Source organism: Lygodium microphyllum, chromosome 14 (assembly GCF_053477565.2).
Source record: "Lygodium microphyllum isolate KBCC chromosome 14, Lygodium_microphyllum_v1.1.10, whole genome shotgun sequence".
NCBI lineage: Eukaryota > Viridiplantae > Streptophyta > Polypodiopsida > Schizaeales > Lygodiaceae > Lygodium > Lygodium microphyllum.
Genome location: NC_141148.1, coordinates 31285363 through 31297439, shown reverse-complemented (window position 1 = coordinate 31297439; position 12077 = coordinate 31285363). Strand labels below are relative to the sequence as shown.

At 43.9% G+C, this 12077-nt stretch overlaps 1 protein-coding gene across 2 annotated transcripts in view; it reads left to right on the top strand.

The window, feature by feature from the left end:
- The window catches only part of LOC148025457 (uncharacterized), a 32842-nt gene extending 21053 nt beyond the window's left edge, over positions 1–11789 (top strand). The window contains exons 2-3 of one of the 2 annotated variants that reach the window (XM_087692589.1): positions 11114–11240; positions 11395–11789. In XM_087692589.1, coding sequence (XP_087548715.1) covers positions 11114–11215 — 102 coding nt within the window. In that variant the 3' untranslated portion in view covers positions 11216–11240; positions 11395–11789. Of the gene's footprint in view, positions 1–11113 lie in introns of both variants that reach the window. The other variant, XM_087692588.1, reaches the window with a different exon arrangement.
- The last annotated feature ends 288 nt before the right edge of the window (positions 11790–12077 follow it).

Sequence of the window (12077 nt, the reverse complement as noted above, 5' to 3'; positions counted from 1 at the left end):
ACAGCTTGCTGTTCCAAAGATTCAGCATGTTGTACTGCCTATTCCGGCTGTTCCAGTGGCTTATTTTCTTGCTGAAACTATGGTATATCATGTGCAACTTCTTGCTGATCAATTTCAGCATCATTCCCTACATTTATAGGGTCATTACAGTAGGTATTTGCTGCTGTATAGCGGGCACTCTTTCTATTTTACAGGTAATTTTTTCTTGGAACACAACTCTTTTCACTTCTTCTATCTTTTCAGCCTGTTTATGGATGCGATCTTTCTAGAAGATTACATTATTGCTGTGTACAATTTTCCTTTTTTTGGGATCCCATAACTTGTACCCCATTTCTCCCTTGTCACCATATCCTAGGAAAATGCATTTACAGGACTTTGGGTCCAATTTGTTGCGTTGTTCTTTGCGTATGTGCACAAATGCCTCGCAGCCAAACACTTAAGTGTGTATATGAAGGTGGTTTGCTCGATCACACTTCTTGAGGAATTTTCCCCCCCAAAGACCTGCTTGGTGACCGATGTATCAAGAGTGCGCCTTCCATAACAGCCTTTGCACAAATACCATGAGGTAATGTAGCATGAGATAGTATGGTATGGACCTTCTCTTGAATAGTCCTATTCATATGCTTTGCGACACCATTTTGGGGTGGATTACAAGGGGCAGTGAGGTCCCTTTTTATCCCTTTGCTATCATAAAAGGCATGAAAGGCTTCAGACACATATTTCCCACCATTGTCAGAGCAAAGATACTTTAATGTCTTGCTGGTTATATTTTCAGCAAGTGTCAAGAATTTTTTAAACTTATCCAAATTTTTGTCTTTACAATGGATCGGATAAACCCATACTTTGCATGTGTCATCATTAATAAAAGTGATAAAATATTTCTTTTCCTCTAGAGACAACCTTGGTATCTCACATGTATCTGAATGTACCAACTCTAAGGATGAAGATTTTAGCAAAAGAGAAAATTTATGTGATGATTGAGCATGCTTGTATAAATACAACGATCACAATGGTCAAAATCAACATACCTCAAACATGGCAAATAACCGAAACGAGAAAGTGCTTTATTGCACAAAGACACACTTGGCTACTCGGTTATGGCGACAACATGATCACACACACTAGATACATGTAATGGATACATAGTATCACTTATAGAGTCTTTAGCAACAATTCTAGAGCCCTTACATATTTTCCATTTGCTATCCCCAAAAGTGGTATGATAGCCTTTATCATCTAGCTGCCGTGTGGTTATGAAGCTCTTCTTAAGCTGGGGTACATGCCTCTCATTATGCAAAGTGAACACTGAACATGCTGAAATGCCAACTGCACATTGCCAATCCCTGCAATGTCACATGCATAATTGTCCCCCAAGTGGACAACACCATGCCTACCACCACTGTAGTTAAAGAACCACTCATGGTGTGGCATTACATGGAATGAGGCACTTGAATCAAGAATCCAAGTGTGCATGTCATTATCAAAATCTGCAATCAATGATCGTGCACTAAGAGAAGAAGCAAAGAGTACATCACTGCCACTGCCACTCTCGTGATTGACTACATTGACTTCCTCTATTTTCACACTACTCTTCTTTGCATGTTGGCTGTTCTTTTTCTTATCTTTGTTATCATCAATGTTTTTGTCTTTGCCCTTTTCTTTTTTCCACTTAAAGCAATCCTGCTTGAAGTAGCCTTTCTTGCCACAATGATGGCACTCCATATTTTTCCCACGAGACTTGCTATGTGCTTTGTTGTCTAAGTTGCCCTTCTTTTGGGGGTTTGCCTCTAGTATGTAGTGTATTGGAAGACTTCTTTGCTGAAATATTTTGCCTATTGAGCTCCTCCATGAGTAAAGAGCTCTCCTTGTCTAAAGATAACAACATAGCATTAGAATTACTCATTGCTGTCCTAAAAGTGTTCCAACTTTTAGGCAAGGTGCATAGCAAAAATGTTGCCTTGAACTCCTCATTAATGTGAAATTCCAAGGCAATCAGTTGGCTGAAAATAGAGTTAAACTCATTCAAACGTACAGACATGGTTGTACCTTCCTCCATATGAAGGTCCCTCAATCTTTTTAACCAATAAACCTTACTGGTTGCACTTTTCTGAGCATATAACTCCTCAAGTCTTTGCCACATATCATAGGTAGATTTTAGTTTCTCAATGTTGAAAAGCAAAGTGTTTGACATTGAAAGCTCTATGGTAGAGCATGCAAGCTCATCTAAATCATCCCACTCCTCTTGATCCATGGTTGCTGGTTTTACTCCTTTTGTTTTGATGGGTTTCACTTGTTTCTTCTGCAGCAAGACATTATAGCACTGCTTCTACCATATAGCAAAAGTTGTGTGCATCTTCAAGTCTCTTAATGTTCAAAAGATTGTTGCTATCACTGCTGCCAGCCATGATTTACAGCTCAAAGGTGACTCAAAGGGCAATGAATGTGAGCCCAAATGTTACACAAATGACCACGGTACAAAGCAAGTACCAACTAGCAATGAAAATTCAAGTAATTGCAGAAATTTCAGATTTGGATATTAATTTTCAGAGGTACAAAATGTGTGCTACAACACACCACAAGCAATTGCAGCCGTATCACTGGCTAATACACGAGTTACATGAGAAAGCCCCAAATTTTAGCTGCAATTTTTACTCCAAATGCATCCATAGGTACCAATTTAACTCTCACAGTCAAAAGCCCCAATATTTCTTTGCTCAAATCGCTCAAATGACATCAAACATAACTCCTGAACAAGCTAATTTTTGCCAAAATTTCACATATTTTGCAAAAGCCCCAAATTTGTCCGAGGTCCTATCTGCTTAGTTTGCATAGAAACTGCATTGTTGGGTATCTCACACGCCTTACTTACGCCTACGCTCATATGGGAGTGTGCGGGTGATCACTAGGACACTGGGGCACTTTTTACTCTCGGTAGGAGAGGTTTTTTCCCCCAGATTATGTGTACTATTTTGTATGTGCTTGTGGTGCACACTTACGGGCACTTACTGTGTTCGGGTGTGAACAGCCCCTTATAACCCTAAGGTATAAGGGTTATCATTTGTACTTTCAGCTAACACTATTCAGTACTATTGCATTGGGTATCGTGCTCAACTCTGTCTCTCACTCTCACACTGTCTACTGCACTTCAGCTGCACCTCGATCCTCTCCCATCTGACATTTGGTATCAGAGCTCAGCTCAGAGCAGTCTTCAGTCTGCAGTCTGCAGCCCCCGCAAGTTCTGCCCCAGCCGCCTGTTCCTGCCCAGTCCTGCCTGCGCCTGTCAGTCCGTCAGCGCGCAGCACCAGACGACTCCTCTGCCCAGCGTGCAGCTCCAACAATCAGCGCGCAACACCGCCCTGCCCAGCGCGCCACCTGTACCTGCGTGCTGCCACCTCTGCCCAGCGTGTCCTCTGCCCTGTGTCTGCCCAGCGTGCCCCTTCGCCTGTCAGTCTGCCTGCGCAGCCTCCCTGCGCTGAGCTAGCCTGTGCCGTCAGCTCCAGCTGCCAGCGCGCCACCTGTCTCCACCAGCCAGTCCTGGGTGCCGCCTCCTCTGCCCAGCGCGCGCCCAGTCCTGCCTGCGCGTGTCACTGGACCTGCACGCCTGTACCTGTGCGTCAGTCCGACTGTACCCAGCAGTCATTACCTCGGGAATCGTGCCCGTCGTCAACACGCAGAGGTAACATTCTGCACTTTTCTTTTACACAGGAGTTCCTGCAACAGGTTCAGGTTCAGCATTGGGAAACGTGCTGAACAGCAGGTTCAGTTTTCAGCATTGGGAAACGTGCTGTGTCTGTCTGTGACACATTGAATGCACATTTTGGGGCTTTTGTAACAGACATTTGTGACAGAAATTTTGGGCAGAAAATTTTGGGGCTTTTGATGTTTTAGTGCTGCTGAGCACTAATTGCACCTTGGGAAGCGTGCATCAGTGACAGTTTTTTGACAGAGTACCCTTTGCACATTAATTGCAGACTTGTGTTTGCTGCAATTTCTGGAAATTTGCAGATTTCCAGCCCGTACTGCATTGACATTGCTCTATTGCCTTTTGGGAAATAATGGCAAATCAGGGAGGAGATGTATTCACCTATGTGTCCAAGGAAGACCGATTGGATGGGAACAATTATTCCCTTTGGTCTTTCATGATGAAGAATGTATTAGTGGCCAAAAATTTGTGGGATTATGTCAGTGGAGAGGAAGCACGACCGGGAGTTGTGGCTCCCGCTACTCCTCCTCCAGGAGGACGTGCAAGAGGGCAACCTCAGCCCCCTCCACCTCAGCCCGCTCAGCCACTTCCCCCAAGAACTGCAGCTCAGAAAGCTTGGGATACACGGGATGCACAGGCTATGTCGCTGATTGCATTGGCAGTTCAGCGTTCTATCATTCCTCATATTCGTTCAGCAGCTTCTTCACAAGAAGCTTGGTTGACATTGGAGCAGATGTTTGCAGGAAAGAATGAGACTCGCATCTCTTTCTTGAAGAAAGAGCTAGAGACTCTAAAGATGAATGAGGGTGATTCTATGCAGGATCATCTCAACAAAATTCAGGACTTGCGGGAGCAACTCATGAATGTGGATGAGTACTACTCAGATGCGCAGCTGCTTTCTACGACATTGAATTCACTGCCTCCCTCTTACTTGGCTTTTCATACTGCCTTGAACCTCACTATGAGGATTTCATAAGAGCCCATCACTTTCATTCAGCTTGTCAGTTTGCTTCTAGAGGAGGAGCAAACTAGACGGAACAGTGGTGTGGATGGTATAGCCTCTGAGCAGGCTTTTATGTCAAGGCAGAAGGGTAAAAACAGCCAAGGGAAAAATGCTTCGCAGAGTTCTGGTAGTAGTAGCACTTCACAGACAAGTCAGAAACAGGGGGGCACGCAAGCAAAAAAAGGAAAATGCCATTACTGCAAGAAGCCTGGCCACTATATCACTGAGTGCAGGAAGCGCATCGCCAAAGAGAAGAAGAAGGAGTCAGGGATGTCTGTTTCTGCAGCTCCTTCCACTGCTAGTGAGTCCGCGTCCTTTGTTGTAGACAGGGACTATTGTTTTTACACTTGCAGTTATGATGTCTCTTGGGCTGATAGAGCATTTAGCTCTACAGAAGATGCTGACACTTGGTTCTTTGACAGTGGTGCTTCACGGCATATCACATCTCGTAGAGATTTGTTTGCTTCTCTTGGTGCACCTCCCGTTGGGAAGTCTGTTCAGTGTGCTAATAATGCATCATACCCTGTTCGTGGTATTGGGGAGATTCAGCTTACAGCCATTGATGGCTCTATTCTCCGCCTACAGGATGCTTTGTATGTGCCTGGCATTAAGAAGAATCTGCTTTCCATTTCTTCTATGGCACGTTGTGGTTTGCAGGTCACCTTTGATGATGACCGTTGCATGGTCCGTGACAAGGAACACATGACATTGGTCTTGACAGGTTCTCTGTGTCATGGGTTATATGAGTTGGATGCTCTTTCGGTAGATCAGTCTGCATATTTGACATCCACTCTTACTCCTGCTATGTTAGAGGCAGAGTTATGGCATGCTCGTTTGGGGCATGTAAACTATGGCAGCTTGATGCTATTACAGCGTACTAAGATGTTGGATGGATTACCTCTCTTGGAGAGACCTCTTGAGCATTTATGCGAGGGTTGCATTTTGGGGAAAATGCATCGTTTCTCTTTTCCCCGTGATGTTGCTTTTAGAGCAACAGCCAGATTGCAGCTTGTGCATTCGGATGTTTGTGGGCCCATGCAGACACAGTCATTGGGTGGTTGTTACTATTTTGTAACATTTATTGATGACTTTACACGTTTGTGCTGGGTCTACTGCTTGAAAAAGAAGTCAGAAGTGTATGATGCATTTTTGGCTTTCAGTGCACTTGTGGAAACTCAGTCTGGTTGCAAGATTAAGACTCTCCGTTCGGACCGAGGGGGGGAATACATGTCCTCTATGCTGAATTCTTATTTGCAGCAGAAGGGCATTATCCATCAGTACACTACTGCATATACTCCACAGCAGAATGGGGTAGCAGAGAGGAAAAATCGGTCACTCATGGAGATGGCCAGATGTATGCTGAAGGCAAAGAGTTTGCCTCATAGTTTTTGGATGGAAGCCGTCATGTGCGCTTGCCACATTTTGAACAGATGCCCTACCAAGGCCTTGAAAACCGTCACACCTTTTGAGGCTTGGCACAGCCGCAAACCTTCTGTTGGCCACTTCCGTACTTTTGGGTGTCTTGCATATGCCCATATTCCACAGGTACTTCGAAAGAAGTTGGACAACAAGGCTGTAAAATGCATCTTTATGGGATATAGCAGCGAAAGCAAAGGCTACAGACTTTATGATCCCGTGACCAAGAAGGTTTTTGTCAGCAGGGATGTTGTATTTGATGAAAAATCAGAATTATCCTTGGCTGGTTTTGATACATATCAGGCTGCCCGTGATGTCTTTGAAGGGCTGCTGCCCATCACATTTGGTGATTCAGCTGGTACTTCAGCAAATGAACCTAATGTTCAGCCAGCTGCTCCTATGGAACATGCAGTAAATCAGCACATTGCTGAAACTGAAATTCAGAAGGAACTTGTACACAGTCAGGAAGCAAGACAGGTGCCTAGATGGTACACGCAGACTATGAGAGATAGTCATTTGGAAACACCCTTGGCCGGTCGTACTCGAAGGCAAACTCGACTGCATGATTCAGCACATTCCATGGAGTTTGTTATGGCAGCATGTACTCATGATAATGAGGAGCCTGAATGTTTTGAGGATGCACGACATAGTGTGCATTGGATGGCAGCCATGCAAGCTGAATTGGATTCTATTCATAAGAATCATACTTGGGATTTGGTGTCTTTGCCAGTTGGCAAGCGTGCCATTGGTACGAAATGGGTCTACAAATTGAAAAGGAATGCAGATGGATCCATAGATAAGTACAAGGCACGGCTGGTAGCTAAAGGCTACGCACAGAAAAAGGGCATTGACTATGAGGAGACCTTTGCTCCTACCTCCCGTATGACGACCATTCGGTCTATGATTGCCTTGGCTGCACATTTTGGTTGGAAAGTGCATCAGCTGGATATAAAGACTGCATTCTTACATGGGGAACTTCAGGAAGAAGTGTATGTACAGCAGCCCATTGGTTTTGCAGTTGAAGGCTCAGAAAATTTAGTATGCAAGCTGAAAAAAGCTCTATATGGTTTGAAACAAGCTCCACGAGCTTGGTACGCAAAGATAGATGCTTTCTTGCTTAGTCAGGGGTTTGTAAACAGCCCATCTGAGTCTACCCTTTATGTACATAAAGAAGGGGGATCCATGCTGATTTTGTGTCTATATGTAGATGACCTTTTGCTCACTGGAACACATGCTGATCAGATTTCAGCATTCAAAAATAATTTACAGCAAACTTTTGACATGTCTGACTTGGGTATTTTGCATTATTACTTGGGCATCCAGTTTGTACATGATGCTAGAGGCATTGGATTATGTCAATCAAGGTACATTGGGCAACTTCTTGAGAAGTTTGGCTTACAGGATTGCAAGCCAGTTTGTACACCCATGGAACCTGGGCTCAAACTGTCATTACATGATGACAGTGATTTGTTTGATATCCATACTTATGCTCCAGCAGTGGGATGTCTCATCTATCTATGCCACACTCGGCCAGACATACAGTTTGCCGTTTCAGTTTTGAGCAGGTACATGCATCAGCCTCGTATGTCGCATTGGCAAGCTGTGAAGCGTGTGTTTCGTTACTTGCAGGGTACTAGAGCTCTTGGATTGCTTTATGCCAAGGGGGGACCACTGCAGTTACATGCTTACAGTGACTCTGATTGGGCTGGTGATTTTGATACTCGTCACTCCACTAGTGGCAATTGTTTCTTTCTTGGCTCGTCATGCATTTCTTGGCTTAGCAAGAAACAATCCACTGTTGCCACGTCGTCATGTGAAGCTGAGTACAAGGCAGCCTTCACTACTGCAGTTGAGTGCGTATGGCTTAGACGCTTACTTGCTGATTTGGATGTATCTGTTACGGAGCCTACTCCTTTATATATTGACAGTCAGAGTGCCATTGCAGTGGCACGGAACCCTGTGTTTCATGCTCGCACGAAACACATAGAGATTCACTACCACTTTGTCAGAGAGAGGCTACATGCAGGTGATATCAGCCTTGTCTACTGTCCTACCACCAGCAATGTGGCAGACATCTTCACCAAAGCTCTTCCACGAGACAAATTTGAAGCATTTCGCGATGCTTTGAATTTGACGCCCTTTGGTGGCGGATGATCCTTGTACACTTGATCACTCTTCACTCCAGGGGGGTTTGTTGGGTATCTCACACGCCTTACTTACGCCTACGCTCATATGGGAGTGTGCGGGTGATCACTAGGACACTGGGGCACTTTTTACTCTCGGTAGGAGAGGTTTTTTCCCCCAGATTATGTGTACTATTTTGTATGTGCTTGTGGTGCACACTTACGGGCACTTACTGTGTTCGGGTGTGAACAGCCCCTTATAACCCTAAGGTATAAGGGTTATCATTTGTACTTTCAGCTAACACTCTATTCAGTACTATTGCATTGGGTATCGTGCTCAACTCTGTCTCTCACTCTCACACTGTCTACTGCACTTCAGCTGCACCTCGATCCTCTCCCATCTGACATGCATTGCAAGTACATACCAAGACCAAGTTTGACCCAATTTTTGTAAAATTTGCAAAAGCCCCAAATTGTATGGGGTCTAATATGTTGAAATTCCAAGAATTGTACGTCCCATTGCAATTTTGCACATATGTGAAAAGCCCCAATTTCTGAGACCCGGGAGTGTGCAAGAATCCATGTTAAGAAATGACTATTGTGAAAGCGAATGAGAGAGACGATAGGCCTTGTGGAGAGAAACACAATGTGTATGACAAACACTAAGAGCATTGAATCATACTCCAAGTGAACAAAGCTAATATATCAAAGCCGAATGTGTGAAGATAACTGCATTGTCCCATCTAAATTAGGTGGCAGCACCTGTAGGGTATTTGCACATTGAAGGGAGTGAAATGCATTAGGGTCCTCCAAGCAATAGGATGTCGAAGTAATTTGAAGACGAAGGACAGCTATCGAGGGAGCGAAACCTGGTCCTCGAATACCATTGGAGTCGAGGAAGATCATCACCAGCTATGAGCACATACTCTAAAAGATTGGGATCAATAAGATGGCTTGCCAGATGAGGAAAACCGGCCCCTGATGGAGCAGGAATTACAAAAACCAAGTATCTAAGGTAGCAAGTGCTTGCCAGAGCCGTTGCTGATGCCAAACAAATCTGTTGAGTAAAATCTTCCCGTGTATGCCAAAATCCCCAAGTTTTAGGAGTAGAAGCGTGTCCAATCTCTGGGATTTGTTGGACTGTGCTTGTGCATGTGTGAAAGCCTGCAGATTTTAATAAAGGACAGACCTTTGAAGAAAAGAATGATTTCTTTTTAAATTAAAAAAAAACATGATGGGCGGCGGATGACTGCCTGCGCTCACGCTGACCTGCCCTGACGAGCACGCGTGTCGACAAACTGCTCTGCGCTGACCGATGACCTGCAAAACTGCCCGTTGAAGGCCTGACTGCCCCGCGCTGACCTGTCCTACCTGTCACCTGCTTGTCGAGGGCCTGTTGGCTGCCACACGCCTGACTAGGACTGACGACCTGCAACCTTCAGCTTGTGGTGGTTGCTGTGCAATGAAGGTTCAATGTTAGGCAATGGCGATGCCGGAGAGAGTGAGAGAGGGAAGAGTGTGTGTGTGTGCGAGTAGTAGTAGAGAGTGATGCACGTTGTGTGGGTACGAAAAGATGTACCACTCTTTAGGTTTTTGATAATTATATGTAAATGACTGAAGTACAAGTGCTAAGGGTGTGTTCACCTCCGAGCATGTATAAAAGGCACTGTGGTCCTTTATTCCCAACATCAACGACCCAATCATCTGTCTATAGCGCGAAGCATCCGCCAATGAGGAATCTGTATGAGCCATAGCCTTTCATTTCGGATCCATTTGCACATGCCCTGCCAGAGGTTGTGCAGCCTATTTGTCAGCAATTTGCTCCAGATGGTTGCCATCAGCTCCAGTCAAACTGCATTAAATGCAATCGGCCAGTTTCAACATATTCTGGCAATTTGTTAGCCATTGTCAGGTAGGGGCAGGTCACTGTCTTCTGTCTTCTGCAGGTGCTCTCAGTTTGCAGCATTCTTCTCCGTCTCCATCGAGGACTGCTGGCTGCACACTCCATCTTTGTCACCATCACTGTCTCCTGTGCTGTCATCATTTTTCCAGCCAGATCCGGTGCCCTCACTGATGCTTTGGGCTGTGTGCAGGGACTGATCAGTCTACCATTGTATTCAGCATTCATTTCAGATTCAATGCAGCCTTCTATTCTCTTCCTGCTGCCTTTTCTCTTCTCCTTTTCTCTGTGTTCGTTTTCCTCTTCCGTTGTGCACTCTCACAGTTTCAAAGACTTTTGCTTCTCATAATGGATTATTTTTGCGCTTCGTGCCTCCTTAAGCACTTGATCAGCTGTTTGCAGCTGGAACCTTCTATGCACATTGCATTTCTTCTACCTTTAGGCATGCCTAAACTCTAGGTTGACGTGTCACAGGTTTAAATTTAGTTCCCTGCATTCATTTCTGTCCTCCACTTTTAAGTTTTGCATGCTGATCGGACCATGGTTCGGGTGATTGCCAGGAAAGTCATTAAAACTTGCTACGAGATGCAAGCAAGCTATCTGCTTCTACAAAGCTTTCTACTCTGATTTTGGATTTTCTTTAATTCCCTCTCTTTGAAAATCTCTATTTATTTGGGTTTTTTTCATACCATCCCATTCTATTTTTTGTTTTGTGTTTGTTTTGTTCTTTTTTTGGGGAGGGAGGGGGGCAAGCTGCAACAATGTTTCTTCTGTTTGTGGTGAGTGTCTGATTATTAGTAGTTTGTTTGACTGCTCTCCAGCACTTTCTTTCTAAGTTTCCAAATCTAGTACTTTTTAAGTGCATTTGGCTAAATCACAGTATGTATATGCACGTCTGCATGCACAAATGCAGGAGCAGAGCAAATTGTGCTGTCTGAGAATGGATTTTAATTATAACTTGTTGACAGATGTTTGGAATCTCCAGAAGGATAGCCGCTGATAAATCGTCTGCACCAAAGGAAAGCATTCTCTCTCTTCAAGTTACGACAACAAACAAGGCTTTGGATTGAATACACAATGTCTTATCTCAGAAAGGTATGCAGCAATTGATCCTTGCTATGCACTTCTGAAAAAGGCAGACATGATGCTTGAGTACTTAGAGATGAGAGAGTTATGTGAAGATGTTGGACATGCAGTCCTGTTAATTATAGCTTAACTCTAGAACTGTCTGAAAGCTCACCAATTTCAGAGCAGCAGTTGTCCTAATTTGCTGGAGGGATGCTTTATAGTGGAAGATGGCTCCACATCTTCTATGTTCTTTCTCCCGAACTTGGTGATGTCAAACGACTGACTGTAAATTGAGACGTGATAATATTGCCCAACTGCATAGCTCTTCCATATGTGTATGGTAAAATTACCAAACATTTTGCAAATGTTTGGTATTAGAAAGTATGAAAAACATACCATGCTTGGTCCTGGCAACAAGGGGAAAAAGTGATGATTGCTTTGTTTATGCCACAAGTGCAATTTTCAATAATTTATAATTGATATATCTGGCCACAAATGCAACTTTGATGTCTTACGAGTCTTCAAATTTCAAACCATTAGCATTGATGTATTTGGCCGCTAATGTTCAACGAATCATCAAATGACAAGTCTCCTATTACATGGTTCTAAGTTCTTAACTTCTATACAACGTGATGAGTAATCTTTTCAATGGTATTTGTGGAAACTTAAGTTTTGACTTTAGATTCTAGTGTGCATATTATTAGATCTTATTTTTTGAAAGTATGGAAAATTTTAGGTTTCATGTATGGTTCACCTAGGAATAGTCAACCATGCTTATTCCATACTTCCATAAATGTATGTGCGCGCCATATGGTAACGTACAGAAAATAACTATGCCCTGATGTGAAAGGGTAGCCTTCAGGA